General features: G+C 37.8%; 1 protein-coding gene across 2 annotated transcripts in view; it reads right to left on the reverse strand.

Moving 5' to 3' along the window:
* The window catches only part of plch1 (phospholipase C, eta 1), a 167,054-nt gene that overhangs the window by 3,698 nt on the left and 143,396 nt on the right, over positions 1-19,960 (reverse strand). Inside the window, exons 14-23 of one of the 2 annotated variants that reach the window (XM_036584663.1) lie at positions 17,579-17,676; positions 13,766-13,863; positions 12,485-12,664; positions 10,207-10,314; positions 8,408-8,532; positions 7,403-7,487; positions 7,039-7,185; positions 5,893-5,972; positions 2,530-2,589; positions 524-887 (exon numbers count right to left, since the gene is read on the reverse strand). In XM_036584663.1, the coding sequence (XP_036440556.1) occupies positions 524-887; positions 2,530-2,589; positions 5,893-5,972; positions 7,039-7,185; positions 7,403-7,487; positions 8,408-8,532; positions 10,207-10,314; positions 12,485-12,664; positions 13,766-13,863; positions 17,579-17,676 (1,345 nt within the window). The remainder of the gene's footprint in view (positions 1-523; positions 888-2,529; positions 2,590-5,892; positions 5,973-7,038; positions 7,186-7,402; positions 7,488-8,407; positions 8,533-10,206; positions 10,315-12,484; positions 12,665-13,765; positions 13,864-17,578; positions 17,677-19,960) is intronic. The other variant, XM_036584664.1, reaches the window with a different exon arrangement.

A 19,960-nucleotide genomic window follows, 5' to 3' on the forward strand; every position in this document is an offset into this window, starting at 1 on the left:
TAGACTGGACAGTGCTTATTGGATAAATCAACAAGCGCAAAACTGGCAAAAACAACAGGAAAAAGGATAGCTGTTGTTACCCTGGAGAGCCTCCAGAGTTACAAGAATACAGGAGCTGTGTGAACAAGAGCCTCTGAGTGAAAGGCAACAATCGCAGAAAAGTTGGTACCATTGACTGTAAAAACAACTTATATGATGTAGTGCACACTTATTGGTTGGAACATGTAGCCAATGGTGCTCTCACTGGATCACTATGTGATTAATCAGGGTTAACTACACAAAAAAGCCCCAGTCTAGACAAATGTTTGTATTGCTCAGAATGGCTGATTCTGAGACTGATTTATCATTGATTCGGCTGATTTATCAGTAAGTCACTTGGGAGAAAGGCACTTCTTTTTCAGGTACTCAAGGAATTTACATACAAAATAAAGCAGGAGCTAATAACTGACCAGTAGACTTTTCAAAAACTATCCCTGGGTGTCAACGTTGGCTATAAAGCTGGACAACTGGTTACGAAGCTCACCAATAATAGTGTCAGCACCAGGGTCAGGTCCATCTGTTTCAGGGGAGGACAGGGTAAGCTGGCTCTGTAGGAGCCTGTCCAGGGGCATGGAGGCTGGCCGGTGCTGGAGGGCCATCCTGGGACCCATTCTCCTCTCCACAGCCTGTTGCTTAAGATCCCCATTGCTGTCCTTCCTGTCTCTGTCCAGTGCGGTCTCAGACAGTGCCGTCTTGGTCTTCTTGCGGCCCTTTGCAGGTGCACTAGCAGTTCTGCGCAACAGGTGGTTACTTATGGAGCGCTTACGGGGTGGAACGCCAATGTGTGTGTCTACGGAACACTTGGAGCTCTTGCTGAACAGGCCACGGAAACCCCGCAACTGACGACCCTGAGAGAGAAGATTCAGGACAGGAATATGTTGTTGTTATTCATCGTTAGATGGATCTTTTCCAGTGGGATTTTTAAGTACATCCAGAAATAAGCACACACATGCAGTGTTGTTACATGGTCAGATAACACACAGAAGAAGAAATCTGGAGAAGGTAAACACCTGTTTTAGATACGATAAACACTGGAAAATTCTCCAGTTACTGAAGATGTAGTCAATCAGCCAAGAAGTGTCCAAATTTTGCTTCTTTAGTTTAGTGCTGGAGCTGCAGGGCTAACATTGCTAACAAACACTAGACACCCAAATGTTCTACCATAAAAACATCCCCAAAACTTCTCTCAACTCATTCAAACAGTATTCACACTCTTCATTAAGGTTGCACAGACCTTTTTGTGTGGTTTAAGGCACTGATATCCCATGACCTATAAAAATTAACATAAGTTCACTGTGTAGCTGAACAGGGCAGCCAGTTAGGACAGTGTTTGTTGTACTGTATTTCCTCTTCATGCAGGTACATGGATGCTGGATTAAATGCAATTTCTGTTGTTTCTAGACACACTATTTCACACACTGCATGATGTGAACATGAAAGGGAGCCAAAATAAGGCACAAGACCTGTTGTCAACAAACAAATGTTGTCTAATCTGGCTGTCCTGTTTGGCTACACAATCACGTTTTTATTTATTTTTATACTTCACTGTATTTCAGTGTCCTAAACCACCGTGTGCATCCTTAAAGAAAAGTTTTGGGGAGATGTTTATGAAAAAGATTAAGGTGACTATTGACTTCTACTGTTAGCAACATTAGCCTTATAGTTCCAGGGCTAAATTAAAGAAGCAAAACATGTCTGGCTGACTACATTTGGTTAAGTGCAAAAATGCGTACAGTTAATTTCTTTCTTCAATTTACCATCTTGGTAATAAAATTTGAAAACTGAATGTGAGGGCACTGTGTTTAAGTAAGGGCCAGACCAGTGATAGACACATTTAGTGAATTAGTTCTCTATTTTGTCTCTTTTTCAGTGTTTTGAAAGCCATGTTGTAGTCAGAGACCTGTAAGCAACTACTGGCCAAGACCAACAGATGGCACCACAATCCACTCAAACACACTGCTCAATGACAACATTCTACAACACTGAAATATTTATAGTTCACGTCCATGGTCAGATTTATTACATAATATCATTTATAAGACAAAATTCTTGGTATTCTTTCATCAAAATGTAATGATTTTTGCTCCGCCTATAAAACATCTTCTAATTTTTGTTTGTTGCTGTGCACCAGCGGGTGCAGAATAGTAAAATAAACCAATAATATCTTATTTCACCTCCTCCTCCCACCACCCCCACCTTTCACCGTAAATGCTCAGCTAGCTCAGATACCCTTCTTGATATCGTGTTTCACTCGCGTCACGGTACAGAAGCAAAACATGTTATTCATACTGACTTTAAAGCAAGCACAAATACTGAGCAGACATAATTATAATGCACACATGACAACAGAGTGCACACAGTTAGATAGCAGAAGAAGATACGGTTCACAAACAGGATGATGCAGGATGTACCAAGCCAAGTCACATCTACATTAAAACAACATCATGCAGTGCCATGCAGCACACTCAGTATACGTGATACCCAGGATACCTTGTTAGCTCCTAGAAAGTGCAATATGGTATAGCTGGGATTGAGGACTAGGGGACTCCACTGGAAGGTAAAAAAAAGGTTGGAGAAAATTCAATAGTAATAGATGGCACAAACAAAAACCCATTTCCCTTAAGAGAGTTAAAGCCAAAATCTATCCTTTTTTTTGTTTTTTTGAGCTGGCCAAGCAGTTGTAGCAATAGATATAATAAATACAGTACTGAGCCCAACTGAGAGACCACATTACATTTGTTTACTTTTCTTGGTTATTAAGCACAAGTTGTTCAATTGTTGCATCAGGAGAAATCAGAAAACTTATTTAGTAGAAAATTACTGAATATTATGTAAGATTTTTTAGTACTTAGCATGTCCACTCTTTATTACAGCTTTTTGAGTATTTAGGGTGTCCACTCTTTATTACAGCTTTTTTGAGTATTTAGCGTGTCCACTCTTTGTTACAGCTTTTTTGAGTATTTAGGGTGTCCACTCTTTGTTACAGCTTTTTTGAGTACTTAGGGTGTCCACTCTTTGTTACAGCTTTTTTGAGTATTTAGCGTGTCCATTCTTTATTACAGCTTTTTGAGTATTTAGGGTGTCCACTCTTTATTACAGCTTTTTTGAGTATTTAGCGTGTCCACTCTTTGTTACAGCTTTTTTGAGTACTTAGGGTGTCCACTCTTTGTTACAGCTTTTTTGAGTATTTAGGGTGTCCATTCTTTATTACAGCTTTTTTGAGTATTTAGGGTGTCCACTCCTTATTACAGCTTTTTGAGTATTTAGGGTGTCCATTCTTTATTACAGCTTTTTTGAGTATTTAGGGTGTCCATTCTTTATTACAGCTTTTTTGAGTATTTAGGGTGTTCACTCTTTGTTACAGCTTTTTTGAGTATTTAGGGTGTCCATTCTTTATTACAGCTTTTTTGAGTATTTAGGGTGTCCATTCTTTATTACAGCTTTTTTGAGTATTTAGGGTGTTCACTCTTTGTTACAGCTTTTTGAGTATTTAGGGTGTCCATTCTTTATTACAGCTTTTTTGAGTATTTAGGGTGTCCACTCCTTATTACAGCTTTTTTGAGTATTTAGCGTGTCCACTCTTTGTTACAGCTTTTTTGAGTATTTAGGGTGTCCACTCTTTATTACAGCTTTTTTGAGTATTTAGGGTGTCCACTCTTTATTACAGCTTTTTTGAGTATTTAGCGTGTCCACTCTTTATTACAGCTTTTTTGAGTATTTAGCGTGTCCACTCTTTATTACAGCTTTTTTGAGTATTTAGGGTGTCCACTCTTTGTTACAGCTTTTTTGAGTATTTAGCGTGTCCACTCTTTATTACAGCTTTTTTGAGTATTTAGGGTGTCCATTCTTTATTACAGCTTTTTTGAGTATTTAGGGTGTCCACTCTTTATTACAGCTTTTTTGAGTATTTAGGGTGTTCACTCTTTATTACAGCTTTTTTGAGTATTTAGGGTGTCCACTCTTTATTACAGCTTTTTTGAGTATTTAGGGTGTCCATTCTTTATTACAGCTTTTTTGAGTATTTAGTGTGTCCACTCTTTGTTACAGCTTTTTTGAGTATTTAGGGTGTCCATTCTTTATTACAGCTTTTTTGAGTATTTAGGGTGTCCACTCTTTGTTACACTTCCATTGCATCTTCCATTCTTTTTGGGAGACGTGCTTTCATATTTTCACAGAAATCTGCAATATTTTTCAACACATCCAAAGTTCAGTCTTGCACTTTCTTCTTCTCAGGATCCAGGTAATCCCAAACACATTTAATGCTGTTGAGTTCTGGACTCTGGGGTGGTCAGTCCATTGATCTGAAAACACCAGTAGGTTCTTTGTTTGATTTCCTTTTTCTCAGTGAGGCCTCTTGACAGCTACACATCCTTTCAGACCCATAACACTGAGTTGTCTTCTCACAGTGGAAGGATGGACAGAAACACCTGTGGATGTTTTCAGATCTGATGCAGCTTGATTTTCTCCTCTCTCTCAAAGATGAAAGCTTTAGGTGCTGTTTATCTGATGAGGACATTGTAGGTGTCTACCAGGTCTTGCGGGTGGTTGTTAGGAAGCCGATTTTCTCTGTATCTTTGAAAAATATATATCTTTCCTTCAGAAATATCTCCTGAAAAATGAAGAACTTGTACTTAATGGTGGTATTGACTGAAAATAAAATAAATGATGGACGGTCTCAGACTTTTGCAAGGTATCGTGTGCTGTACAAGCTCTGGTTGAACTGACATTATCTCTGATCTACTCATTTACAACTCATTATTTTATTCATGCATGAGGTCTCTTTTATGGGTATAAATGCAGTTATGTAATTCACTTCCAAATAAATATATAAATAAATAAATGCACCCCAATTAATTGTATATTATCTTTCTGATTGTTTTACAAATTCATGAGTCACTACCTGTGTGATAATTATATCATTACAGAAATGACAGCTTGGATGACAGACTGTCTCACTGAGCTGTTGCCACTTGTCTTTTTAATTAAAGTTCTACTATGAAAAAATTCCTGGCAAAGAGTGAAACCAGCTGTTCGCCAGTCAGACGCCAACCATAAGCCTTCTACAAAGAAAGTCTTAAGTGGCATCAGAAGGACATTCCATCGATTTTTGAAAATTTCTGCATAATTTAATTGTTAAGATGTCAATAAAGTTATTCAGAGTGGTTTGGTGTGAAAAGCTCTGTTCTAGAGAAACTTGCCAAGTCAGAATTGCTCACAGTGGTGGTGATAGGAACCAGACGTCCGAAGCATTTAAGGCCTCTAAAATCTAACTCATATAAAGCTTTTATGCAAAATTCATGAAGAAGACATTGATGTAGGTTGTTGTAAGGCAATATAGTACAAAAGGACTTACCACTGTTTCACCATTATTAACAGTACATATCATATTTTGTCCTTCTAAGTTCATATTTTTGAGATACAAAGTCTTGTTCCACCAGTGATGATGTACAAAGTCAAAAGACACATGAAACCTAGTCATTTTTGACAGTGAATAAAATGGTCATATTTGCGTTGTAGACATTGTGACCCCTGGTTCCTATCACCACCACTGTAAAGAAATTCCAGCTGTTAATTTTCTCTACAATTAAACATTTCACATCCAACCACTCTGAATGACTTTATTTACATTTCTTAACAATTGAAATTATTTGCAATTATGCAAAACGTATTTTTAGGTAAAAGAGTGATAGTACATTGATTGTATACCTTGACCCTAAAAGTAAGCATACTTTATTTCATGTTATCTGTAATGTTATTTTATCTGAAAATCAGATCGAATCAGAAATCAGATTGTATCCAGCTGGCAGCTGAAAAGAGAAAAGCAATGAAGGTTCAAAGGCAAATTTAACTCACCTTCCCATATATATCATGCACTGAGATATGGACGAAGATAGATGCCTCCGTCATCCCCTCCAGATACACGTGTCTGTAACCTGTGATGGGACAGAGCAAGCAAGAGTTATGATTAAGTACTGACTTTGAAATAAGTTCAGTCAGAGAATGAAAAAGATGGATTGGACCAGTTTTCACAGATTTAGCTTTGACTTGGACTAAAAAGGATTTTCAGTGAAGAAGACTGATTGCCAGTATCAATAAAACGTGGCTTAATCTGAGTCCAGATCACCAGCCCAAGGACTCAGGATAAAGGACTGTTTACAACATACAAGGTTTTTTTATTTTTCATTGGAGTTTTTGATTTGATGTGAAGTGGGTTATTGTAGAGAAATGTACAGACTTTGATTCTTTACAGTGGCGCTGATGGGAACCAGGGATTGCAATGTCCACAACACTGTCCAAAATTTACTGTGCAAAATGGCCAGTGAACCTACATGTGTCTTCTGAGTTTTTATATATAATGTTGATTATGATAAAATAGTGGCAAATCTGAAAAAATAATTTGGTTCTTTGGTTACTATTTTGCACTACAACGACCTGCATGTACCTCCCTGCCATAATACATTTTAGGCCAAAGTCTTATCTGAAAACTATTGAAAAAAAAAAAAGTCTCAGGCATCAGACAGCATATTCATACCTATTTTGTGTAACAACTTTCAGTGAGGGAGCTTTTAGCAGCTTTAAACTCTTCAGACGTCTGGTTTCCATCACCACCACTGTGAACAATTCTGACTCACAAGGTTTCTCTAGAGCAGAGCTTTTCACATCGAATCACTCTGAATAACTTTACATCTTAACCATATAACTATGTTGAAAGAATAGGGACTCTGCGCTTTACGTAATTAATGCACACTGGTTATTTGTAGGTTCTCCATAATTGGTCTAATATATTAAAGAAAAGATTGATTATGCTAATTAATTATATAATTGTATAGCTGTTCAGTGTTCTTGAAGTACTGACAAAACCCACAATATACTCTGAAAAGTGTAGCGTGAAACAATTACCACATTAATGACAAAATATTGTCATATTTCCCACACCTAGAAAGCACTATGGCGCACTATTGTAGGACTGTATTGCTACATCTTGCAGAAGAGGCTTACCTGGCATGAGGCTGCTGAAGGCGACCGTTCTTTGGCCCACAAAATCTCGGCCGATGGGGTCGTGGTCCCACACCAGGAAGCGAACCAGGGCAATCTCAGGCATGTGTAGAGTGAAAGACAGAGTTTCCTCCCACACAGGGTTAAAGCCTGCATTAGAACTAACCAGGTTAGTAAAATGAAGACACCCCAACACACAAACCAAAGTCACACATACATTTCACAAGATAGGAGTGAAGCCAGGAAGCCATATTTTACCAACATATGCTGTGTTTCCACAATGTCACAAAGTATTTTCATGCACATGAATGCCCACATGCACATGAATAGTCACTGACAGTAAAAAATGAATAACAAAAAGTCCTACCATTATCATCAACCACCCGTGTCTGTTCTTTACAGCAATCCACTGGCAGACCAATGATTTCCACCTCCACAAATGGATCAATAATCTGGAAAAAAACATTCAGACACTGACATTTAGTCACCTCTTGTTAACATCAAGCCAAATTATAGACCTCACTTCTTCAAAATCTCTGATATCTCTGATGGCTTTTTTCAAGTCATAACTTAAAGGGCTCATTTTCTTTGCTTTTTAAAATAAAGGAGTTTGAAGTAACAGGCAAACATTGGTAAAGCTTCTGTCACAAGATGCAACACATTTACATATCCACCTATTCTGCCTACAGCAGTTAAGCCCTGCCCATTCATGCTGAAGTTATAAGGAGTGTTTCAACTCTGAGTGCTTTTTCAATGAGGCACAGTACAGAGCAGCCAATCAGAACAGAGCTTACTCATCTGATCTCAGCCTTAATGTTACAGTTAAGTTGGTTTAATTCTAAGGGATACAGAGAGGTTGGAAAACGGTCATGCAAAAATGAAAGATGACCGTTTTGGTACATAAAACCACACAAATATTATAAATAGACCCCAACAGAAAAACATAATACAAAAGGAAAATGTAGAATATGGGCACTTTAAAATTTTTCTTTCTACTACATGCTACTTCACAACTTACTTTTGTTTTGTTAATCAGCAGCTTCAATTACTCAATTACTTCTACCAAAACTTTTGCACAGGCCACACTTTATGTTTGATTTTTTGCCCCAATATGTTAAATTCAGCAAGTAAAGTAATTGTGCTCTAAAATGTTTATTGACTGAAATGTCATTTGAGCAGGGATGCCAAAACTTTTGCATACGCCTGTAATTCTTGTTGATCTGTTTTATTTCATCATAACGGGGTTGTACAAATTACAGTTCTCTTACGTCCTCTTATTCAATACGTCTACCCCTTATTATATGTCTTCCTATTACATATATTTTTTCACATTAATTATTTGAATTATGGGTAATGTAGTTTGTGAGCTGACCTCTCCTCGATCGCCCAGCATTGAGTCAGGAGGTTTAGGGAGCTGTTGACCGCTGATGACTTTCAGCACCAGCTGCTTTTTAGGATAAGCCGGGAGAGGATCATCGCTGTACGGGTTGAAGGAACCTGCAGTGGAGCAGTGAACAAGAGCGTAGCAGAAGAATATCTGTAAAAATCTTAACGGACCACTCTGGTGAAATGAACGAGGAGAACGTTTTTTGTCAAAGACAAACCTGACGTGAAAAAATTACAGTGTGTTTTTTCACAGAAAAAATCATTTAAAACTAATTACTCATACATATATAGTCATGTGAAAGAACAATAAACTAACAAAACAAAAAATATATTTTGTCCATATTTCAGCCAAAATTTCACAAATAGTGTAAACAATTTGTGATTTACCTGAAAATGTGTCAACACTTGTCAACTTTAATTTAAGAAAGCAAAACCTGTGAGACAGCAGTTTTGGTGTTTTGCAGAAAATGAGATCAGTACATCATTTTATGCTATAAGTCAATTTATTGAAAATGCCCAAAACGCAATAAAAATCTTCATTTTTATTTGATCATTTCTAAAAAGCACATAAAATTGATGGAAACCTAGCCAGTGAATGAAAGCTAGAATAAGGCACAGTAAGGGCGTAACAATATAACACATCATATTGTGTCATAATGTATTTCAATTGCATTGTAACATTGTTTCATGGCTAGCATGTTAGGTCAAGGCTAGTGTATTAGATTGAGGCTAACATTACAAAACTCCTGCCACTGTGTGATTCTAAATTCTCAAATACTGTACTTTTTTATTTTAAACATTCCAATAAACTGAAACTGGAAGGATTCATACATAACCATAACAAATTCAGGCACTCCTTATTTTTGCTTATTAGGGATCATTTGTTGAACATTTTCAGCCAAAACTGGTTGAAGAGTGGCACTTTTGGTTTTTGGCCAAAAGTGATGCTTGAAAAAAGGAAAATATTAATCTAACAATTAACAAATAATCTGAGTGGTAATGAAAATAAGAAACAGTGATTTAAATGCTGTTGATTCTCTTTGCTTTCCAGCCTGTCAGCACTGACATGTTCAATCATGGTTCTCTGCAGCTGCCTTCTGTATTATTGTCAGCTTACATGCTTTTTAGCTTTAACTGAGTTAATGAAAATCTTTATTGTAAATCACATAAATAATATTGAGTAACTCAGTATCTTTTGGTAATAAACTTTTCACCTCTGGTTTTGAAAGTTGTTACTGTAGCCATGCACGTTGGTTAGATCCTGCTGAGGTTTATGGCTGTTTCTTCTCTAAATGACAAACAATAAAGTGACCTGCATGCTAACAGCACCCCCTGCTGGAGAAACGTTAGACTGCTAGATGGGAGTTCCAAAGCACATATTTTGCATATTAAAAACAAGGTGTTTTCAGTCGTTATAGTGGAGGCGCTTAAGAATTCAGATTTAGATAGCTTTGTAAAACCATTAAGTTTTTATTTAATTTTTATAATTTTCAGATTAAAATATTTATTATTTTTTATCAAAAATAATATTAGTTTAAAATTAAATTGGTCCTCTAGTTCTCTCAGTATTCTTTCCCAGCACTATAACATGATTATCAGCTGTGAAATATTGTCAGCATTATTATGTTAATTCAAAAGCATAACTCAAACAGTACATTATAAAAGAACACTTTCAATTTCAGTTTTGGTCAAGAAATGTCATTTTGATGAATCACTTCTATCAAACTAAATTATGAATTTTTGAAGTTATCATTCAAGTATTCCTTTGATCACGCATGTCCATACCTTTGCACATGGGTGGCGGTTTCAGGACGTAACCAATCCCTCCGTTCACCATAAACTTCGCCCTGTTCAACTGCATCATACGACCCTCTGTCTGATAGTTCAGAGCCACTGGAAAAAAAAACAAGGTCGAGATTCATTTATTCATTCATTCACTCGGTTTATTAAATATATCTGCATGGCCTTAAATGACCTGAAGGACAAGGCCTCATTTCCTGGCAACGAGGGTAAATAAACAAATAAACAATCAAAGAAAAGAATGAAGGGGTAAACAAAGCCAGACGAGGAGATGGAGAACTCAGCTGCTGTTCCGCTAAGTCCAATTTACACTGATTTATTACTCCATCAGAACAGAACGGACACACCCGCCTGCTCAGATTCTCTCTCTGTCTCTCTATCTCTCTCTCTCTCATTTGATCAATCCCCCTCCTCTCTTTCTCTGTGCCACCTTCACTATGTACCTTAGTGTCTTCCTCTCTCTCTCTTTCTCTCACTCTACCTCTCTCCCTCCTTCTTTGTCTTCCTCTCTCTCCCTCTCTCTCTCTCCTTAGTTCCGTTCCCCCTTTTCTCTCTCTTTTCCTCTCCCTCAACCCCCCCACCCTTTCTCTGTCTCTCTCACACTCGTTCTCTCTCTGTGTTGTTCTGTGGGGACAGTGATCAGGTACTCAGTGTAATAAGTGGAGTAATTATCGGAGTTATTAGTCTGAGAGCGTCCAGAGAGCTGGAAGAGAGAAAGAGTGAGTGTGTGTGTTGTACGTGCGTCCGTCTGTCTGGACATGTGTCCGCAGCTCAAGGTTTGTGCTCAGGAGCACGTATAAACAGTGAAGTGCATTAGCGTGTGAATGCTCAAAACCAGATGGTGTGTGTGGAGAAGGGGACATATGGCATTGAAAGTTGCAACATCCTAAACACAGACACAGGGGTCAGAAGGTCGTCCTTGGGGCACAGAGGAAAATGTGGCTGATCAAATTGTGCATCTGTGCAAAAAGACCCATTAAAGACATCTGACTCAGGACAGCAGGAGCTTCAAAGCCTTTTAGAATATCAGTGAAGAAGCTGGAGCCCTGTGGATGCATGACTCAGGATGGGAGAGTCGGAGAAAAGGAGATTCTGATGTCTCTGACCTCGCCCTGACCACTGCTGTTCAGTATTGGTGATGGACCATAAGCCATCTACAGTATTGTTTAGAAGTTTGGAATCAATATTTTCAATGGTATGAAACCCAGTTGATTGCTGATGAATGTATAACATGATTCTGATATGCAAGTCTTGTTTAACTTCATGGGTTTTGTTAATGTTTGGTTTGGTTGGCGTTTCTGTTAAGTAGGAATCGGTAAAACTAATAAATGAATAAATAAAATTCAGAACTGTAAATGATTCTAAAACACAGTAACTGACAGTAGTTATTACATAATTTATAGTAATTACTGAATAATTCATAGCAGATACTGATTAATTCATAGTAGTTACTGGATAGTTTATATATATATATATATATAATTCATTATTTAGTATAAATCAGTAAAATCAGCAAATAATTATTGTAATTACTGTACATTCACTAATTATCTAACCATCTATCTATCTATCTATCTATCTATCTATCTATCTATAGATGCAAAATAGTATAATAATTATCATACTACAGTAATTACAGAATAATTCATAGCAGATACTGATTCATTCACAGTAGTTAATAGTAGTTACTAAATATCGCATAACAGTTGCTGATTAATTAATTAACTACTAATAATTATTGATAGTAATTAATAGTAATTCCTGAATTCTTATACAATATCTATATGTAATTTACTATAAATCATTTAGCAACTAATATGAAATTTTGTTAAAATATAAAGAATTACTGTAATTAATCACTGTAAATTCACTATTATATATATGTTTGTATATATGTATCTATGTATTTATATATCTATCTAGTCATTTACGGTAATTGTATTTCATAATATTTTATATGAATATTATATTTCATAATATTTTATTTTAGTTACTGAATGATTCATAGTAGGTTCACATTGCGTCCTTGAATGCTGCTTCTGCAGCTTAATCAACAGTGTCATACTTGTTAGTCAGCTGTGCAGCTCAATATCAGTTTAATTAATTTTGCTGACAGCAAAAACAAGTCAAATTCAGTTTATCAGCCTTTAATCCCACCTCCACTACGACTGTCACTGCCTCCGTTTTGATCCAGTTGGTCAGCAAAGTAAATGAAATGTGAACCCCCACTCCCCCCAACACAGTCAGAGCTCCACGTCCTCACCCAGCTGGCTGCCCACATTCCAGTAGTTCTGTGGGTTGAAGTTGCTGGAGTCGATGCGGTAGGCGGAAGGGTAAATGCGTGAGAGCTGCCGCTGGTTAAAAGTCAGGAACTGCTCGACCCGGTGGTGCACCAGCTGCTGCGCCCGCGTCTCACTGAACGACAGAACGTTCACCACAGAACCTGCAGAAAGAACGAACAGGAAAAACGAGGGGATTAAAAGAGAGGGAGAGGAAGACAGAGTGTTGTAGTGTCATTTAAAAAATAATAATAGTAATAGCAAATGCGATTAATGTGAAGCCTTACAAAAAAACAAGGACCCTTCATATCAAATGAAAAATGAGCCAATTTCCCAGACACAAAATAAGCAGACACTTGGACTAAAGGGCTTTTCAGGGGTAGATCACCTTTAGCATTGCAATTTAGTCCAAGCTTAGTATTAATCTGTGTATACAAAACTGTCCGTATAATGAGGAGAGAGTAATTAGTAATAAGTAATAAATAAAGAGATAAAGTAGGAGATATTAAAAAGGTTTTGCACACTTTTGCCATGTTTTTGTCATTGTTTGATACTGAAAGATAAAAAAGTGCAGACTTGAAATTTAAATACAGAATGTATATCAAATGCACAGGTATTTTCTTGTTTTAATAATTACGTAATTGGGTAATTACATTGAACTAGTGTAGCAAAATGACAGTAATAACTCTAAGGACTTGTAAAGGTTAATGGATTCCTCTGAAGCATTAATACTCTTTCATTCGCAAAGCTCTTATCGGTAAACGACCCTCACTCTACCATAATAATATAATGAAACTGGACAAGGTCCGTCAATAGCATTCAAGAGTCGAATGGGTCCTTGTCAAAAATTCCATTTGTTTTGTTTTCACTCCTCTTATTATCTAAGCAATAAAACACAAGAGGGAGTTTTGCCATCATAAATGTTGTTCACGATAATACAGAATCATGAATATTCCATCACTCTTGTTCAACAGTTCAACGAATAAATAAAAAGTGAACATCTGAAGCTTTGAACATTCTATCAAATGTGCTTTAATACTGTCAATTCCTTCCGCTAAATAAGGTAGTGCCTCTTTGTGTTACAGATCAGATGAGGGCAATATCAGGTTCAGCTCAGCTTTTCAGTATTTGTCAGATTTATCTGAATGTTGTTCTGTGTTTTGTTCCAGCATTTCACAGCTCATTTTGTTTGGCGAGTTGTATTCTGATTTTCAGTTTGTGTGTGTGTGTGTGTGTGTGTGTATGTGTGTGTGTGGTAATCTCACCTTCATCCAGACACTCCTGAGATACCACAGAGTTGGTAAAGACAACCAGATCAGATAGATCTCTGCTCAGCTTCATGGTCCTCCTCCTCCCCCCACTCCTACACACACACACACACACACACACACACACACACAATATGAGATGAGAATGAATGATGCGTCTCGCCATAAGACATCTCAGAGTAATCTGACTAAACTCACTGCCTGCTCATGCGTGTGCGCACGTGGACTCCCCGCACACGTACACATGAACACAGACCAAACAATAGAACACGGAACAGACGGAGTGACCAACATCAAAGACACGGCTTAGTCACCAAAGAACATCAAAGATAACAAACCAGTATGGAGGCACATACACACAATAAACATGACGAGGGGAGGCCAGCATGGACATACTGCAGGGTTTGATGACCACAGAGAGAGAGAGAGGGAGAGAGAGAGACAGAAAGAGGTGAGACAAAGATAAAAAAGACTGAGAAAGAAAAAGAAAGGGAACAACGGTATAGGGAAAGAAAGAAAGAAAGAAAGAAAGAAAGAAAGAAAGAAAGAAAGAAAGAAAGAAAGAGAGAAAAAAACAGAAAGGGAGGTAAAGAGTGAAAGAGAGGGGAGAGAGAAAGGGATAAAGAAAGGGGTGGAAGAAACAGAGGGAGACAGAAATACAGAAAGAAAGAAAGAAAGAAAGAAAGAGAGAATGAGAGAGAGAAAGAGAGAGAATCAGAAAGTGGTGAGATCAAGATAAAAAAGACAGAGAAAGAAAAGGGGTGAGGGGAAGAAACAGAGGGAGACAGAAAGACAGACAGGCAGAAAGAAAGAAAGAAAGAAAGAAAGAAAGAAAGAAAGAAAGAAAGACAGAGAGGAGAGAGAGATAGATAGAGAGAGAAAGAGGGAGAGACAGACAGAACGAGAGAGAGACAGAGAGAGAGAGAGAGAGAGAGGAAGAGGGAGAGAGAGAAAGAGAGAAAGAGAGAGAGAGAGAGAGAGAGAGAGAGAGAGAGAGAGAGAGAAAGAGAGAGACAGACAGACAGAGAACGAGAGAGAGACAGAGAGAGAGAGAGACAGTGCTGCGTCCTCTGGAGACCTTGCTGTTTATTTCTGTAGTTGCTGGTTATATTTGTAGTTGCAGTCGAAGCTGCCAAGTCTAAGAAGTCTTGATGCTGCTGGTACATTTGGCAGCAGCTCCACCAAACAAAAGCACTAAAGGTATTAAACCATCATGTCTGTCTTTGCTCGACATCAGCAAACAGAGACGGATGGAAATCCCGTCAGCTGTGCTTCAGCATAACAAATGACTTGCAGTTTTCATTACAAATGGCTTACCTCGTTTTGCTAATGTGCACCATTAAGCATGTAAACGATGGCAAAAATCTCATTAACATAACACATTAACAAACTCTCGCTTTCTGTTCTAACTTAAGCTTCCTTTACTGCTACTGTCATAAGAAAACGTTTATTTATTTTACACACTTAACAATGTGTTACGAATGGACCAAGGGAAGTCCTCAAGGTCTGTATAGGGCTTCAGAGTAGACCTGATTTCTGGCAACTAAACAATACATGACTGATTTTTATTCAGCTTTATTCGATATTATGATCATGCTTGTTGTATCATTGCAAATATTGTAGTAATGCTCTTTTTTCATTGTTAAGTTTGGAAGTTGTTTGGAAACAAAAAGGGTAAAATCTGCAAAAAGGCAAGTTATCCATCCAGGACTTTTTGCTGTGCTGTCTAGGCTGGCAAGCTAGTTCATCCATTGTTAGGCCTTCAGGAGCTGGACAGAAGGCCCTTAGCATCCGATTAACCACCAGCGTAATTATGAATCAATCGATCATGTTTTTATTAACAATAGTTGGGACCAGTTTCGTGACAACAATGTTCCTCCAGGGATTCTGGAAGGCCAAGACAGGCCACTGACCTCCAGTGCCAGAGTGGGTAATAGGGAGAGTTGGGAGAATTCCAAGAGGGCCACTAAGATTTTGGGATACCATGTAACCCACACACATAAACACATGACCACAGAAGTCAAAACGCTACAATATTTGCAGTAATTTAGACATTGAATCAGAGACCTCTCCTCATGTGGTCCCATTGTATTTAGTCAGTAAGCCCCTTAAAATCCAAGGCTTATTATTCAGCAACTACAAGGACTTCAATGCAAACCGGCTAAGCTATTCTTAGGTTATAGAAGTGTGTAATAAAGCTTTGGCCATTTAAGAGGTTAACGTCTCATAGAGCAGGAAGTGGTACAAATCTGGTGCTGTCTGACACAACAGATAGTGTCCCATTACTTTTTGCATTGCTTACCAATGAACCAATTTAAGAGTATTAACCTTAGTCCCTATTTTAGTCCCTTATTATTTATTTATTACTTATTTTGGAAGGAAGGAAAGTCATGCATGTTAAAGTTTGTGGTGGGCTGGTCGGCATCATGTAATTCCTGATCTGAAAACGAGTCACGCTTTGGCCGTGGTGACCATTAACACGAGCGGTAGCCTAACCCAAACCCTTGCCAAAGCTCATGTTAGCACAGTTGTTTCAGTCTTATTACTTTCGTAAGCCACATTTATGAATACTGCAGGGTTTTGATCAATATTCCCACCCTCTCTCACACAAAACCATGTCAGGTGGGACTAAGCTTCATCTTTTTTCCTCATGCTTCTTTCATGTTGAGGTTTGATATGTACATCTTTTTTTCTTTGGCCTGAACTGAAGAGATAGCTCTTTTTTCCCACTGACCAATAGAAATGATGTTAAGCTTAAGACATTTTCCAGGCCCTTTCCAGTAAAACCATTATTTCAGAGACCTATGAGATTTTTTTTTACTACAGAGACAATCTCCCTCTGAAACCTGTTTCTTCAGACAGCATGCATGACATGACTCATCCACAAAATTAGCCTGTCAGTCTAATATTAATCCAGTTTGTGCCATGTTCCCCTCCTGCTCAGATATTTCTTCCTTCTCCCTCTTCCATAACTCCCTTCCTCCCTTCCTTAAATCTTCTTATTTTGACCTACAAGCAACAGAATAGCTGCCTCCCACTCACTGTAAAGACCTAAGGCCATGACGCACTCCCAGCCAGTCTGGGCTGGAGATCAAACGCACACACTGGGAAAAAATCATTACAATAGAATAAATTACGTGAGCAGAAATCTTATTTTTTAGGAGAGTTACAGCATGGCGTTTGAAGAAGTCAAGAGAAACAAACATGTGGTAACACTTTCTATGAATACTATGTACATAGGAATCTATAAACACAATCATAACATGCTATAATGCACTCATAGAGCATTATAAACTTGGCTATAAATATTTATAAAAAGGCATTACACTTAACAGCTATGATTGCTGTGATGATATGCCATGATTTCTTAGTAATGCTTTTCTTGAACGCTGCTACATAACATTGACATAATCAAGCCATGGCAGATGTCATATGCTGTCATGAGCTGTCATGACACATGTTTTTGAGAGCGTCAGCTTTGTAACCTCATGGCTGAGCTGTTGTTGCTCCTAGATGCTTCTATTTCACAATAATAGCATAGTTGACTATGGCAGCTCTAGCAATGCAGATATTGCTTATAAATGACCTGTGGTAAAGGTGGCATCCTATGACAGTGTCACATTTAAAGTCACTGAGTTGTTCAGTGCGACCCATATTATTATATAATTATAATTACTTACTAGTTGCATTTATGACAAAACAGGTCTTAACACACTATGCAAGCTGGCACTGAGTTTCCTTAGTACTGATAACAAAATGCTGGAAAATTAGAGAGAAGTGTCATTGTGGAGGGAGCCAGTCAGAGTGTACCTGTTGAACTGTCCTCCCGCCTCTTTTCCGGATGCCTCTTGCTGCCCGTCCTCATCTGTGTCAACGCTCTGACATTTCAGTCTCGATTTGGAGTGCCTCTGTGGAAGAGCACACACGCATAAACCTCTTTCAGTAAGCCTGCAAAGAACATTCAATGTACATCATTTCATGTGCTAAAAAGAGTTCAGAGAATGAAAGGCTTTCAGAAGAATTTTACGGTAATACTTTCTATGAATGTCACCTTTGCAAGCATCTTTAAACACATTCATAACATGTTATAATGCAAACATGGCTATAAATATTTCTAAAAATGCATTACACGTTATAGCCATGTTTATTATGCATTATGAATTGTTAATATAATACATTATAAGTACTGATCATAACAAATTATAAGAGCTCATAAGTGGTATTTGTCCGCTCTAAGTAAAGTGAAGCGTACTGTACTAAAGCCTCCTCCAGTGTTAAGAGTGAGGCTTCAAGTTGAAGTATTTACTGAAGGATTTACTGAAACACTAAAACATTCACAATAAAGCACATTACAGGCTTCAAATGTCAGAGTTAAACTAGTGCTGCCATCAGTGTTTTACCCAATGTGGGAAAGGTAATGTACACCACCGTTAGCTTGGTATTTGTCTTTACTTTACACTCTCCAAGCTGGGACTGACTTCTTTGGCACTGACAGTATAACATGTTATCAACACTACTTATAATGCATTATATTAACAATTCATAATGTATAATAAACATGGCTATAAAGTGTAATCCAGTGTAATTCATTTTTATAAATGTTTATAATCATGTTTATAATGCCGTATGAAGGCATAAATAATAAATGTGTTTATAGATGCTTACAAACGTGACATTCATAGAAAGTGTTACCAATTTTACCTATATAGAGCCTGTGTGTGTCAGCATGTGTGAATGGGTAGTTGTGCAAATATGTTTAAAGCAACAGACTGATGAAGAATCACAAGCTCACAATTTTTCCCAGAGCACTGACAAAACTATGCCCCTTGTAAAATGACCATTCCCACCTTTCCACCCCCTTCAGATTAATGTGATATTACTGAAGATGTCTATTATTTATATTTTCATTTCGATTATATGTGAGATTTGCACACCATGGGCAGTTTTACACATACAGAAGAGGCGGTTATGTAGAATAATTTTCTCTTTTCATTGGTTATGCTGTGGAGTGTTTGGTACAGAGCACGCATCTGCCATCCCAGTTGCCAGGCTCATGGTTCATCCTCCAAATTGGGCTAGTTTGAAATTGCAGTCATGGGAGAAATTGATAAAGTTTCAGCTTCTGGGCTGGAGATTTTTGCTGGACCTGGCAACCCTGACTAAAATGACATTTTTAGCTCTATTCACATCTATTCACTGAGGACTCACTCGCAGGGCCCATTAGCATTTTGCAGTCATTTACATTCATTTGGCAGATGCTCTTATCCAGAGTGACTTGCAGTTAAATCACATTACAGATGTAGGTGAATGTGTGTTAGAAGTCTTGCCCAAGTTTTAGTATAACAAGAAACAGAAAGTGGCCAGACTCCCCATAACCTGTCTCTGATATACTTTTTGTGGAATGGTATAAGCCTCTATTACTTGTTAGCTACGTTAGCATCATAGCTCCCATGCAGGGGCAGATCCAATTTTAGTGGAACAGAAGTGTCTTGAGCAGTTGGTTTCATTTCCACATATATCTTTCTTAAATAACTTTAGAAAAGTGGGGGCAAAAAGGCCACTATACATAATATCATTGTTTGCAACCCAGACAATCAGCTGCCACCTTCTTTTGTCTAAAATTGATGTAGAACACATTGATTACTGTGGAGTGTCATAACTGCTATGAAAGCAGTTTGCAAATTATATCACAAATGGCAATTATTGGGGTCCAAGCATCCTGAGCCAGTATAGGCTTTTAGCAGATGGAACACAAATGATAGGGACACAATTTTAGAATGGTCTCTATTTATAACATCTGTTGATCAGGGATCTCAAAGGGAGATGTCTGACAATGTTTTACACATTGGGCTTTTGACCATGGCATGGTAAGCAATTTTTTTAAACAACTCAAAATATTAATTGGAAAACAGTGCATTTTTTCATGACTTGTATTGGCATAGTTGCTGAACTCAATGAACTGAATCAAATCTACAGTAGGGGCACCCAATCCTGGTCCTGAAGTTCTAGCACCCTGCATAGATTAACTCCAACCCTTATCTAACACACCTGATCCAGTTAATAAAAGAGGTTGGTTCAAGAGGTGGGTTTCTGAACTTCGCCCATTTACATATGTTTGAATGTCTGTATGTGAAAGTTGTGAAATTTTCAGCCTTGTGATTAGATATTTTCCCATATTTGCCGCTGAATATA

The sequence above is a fragment of the Colossoma macropomum genome, unplaced genomic scaffold, assembly GCF_904425465.1.
Source record: "Colossoma macropomum unplaced genomic scaffold, Colossoma_macropomum, whole genome shotgun sequence".
NCBI lineage: Eukaryota > Metazoa > Chordata > Actinopteri > Characiformes > Serrasalmidae > Colossoma > Colossoma macropomum.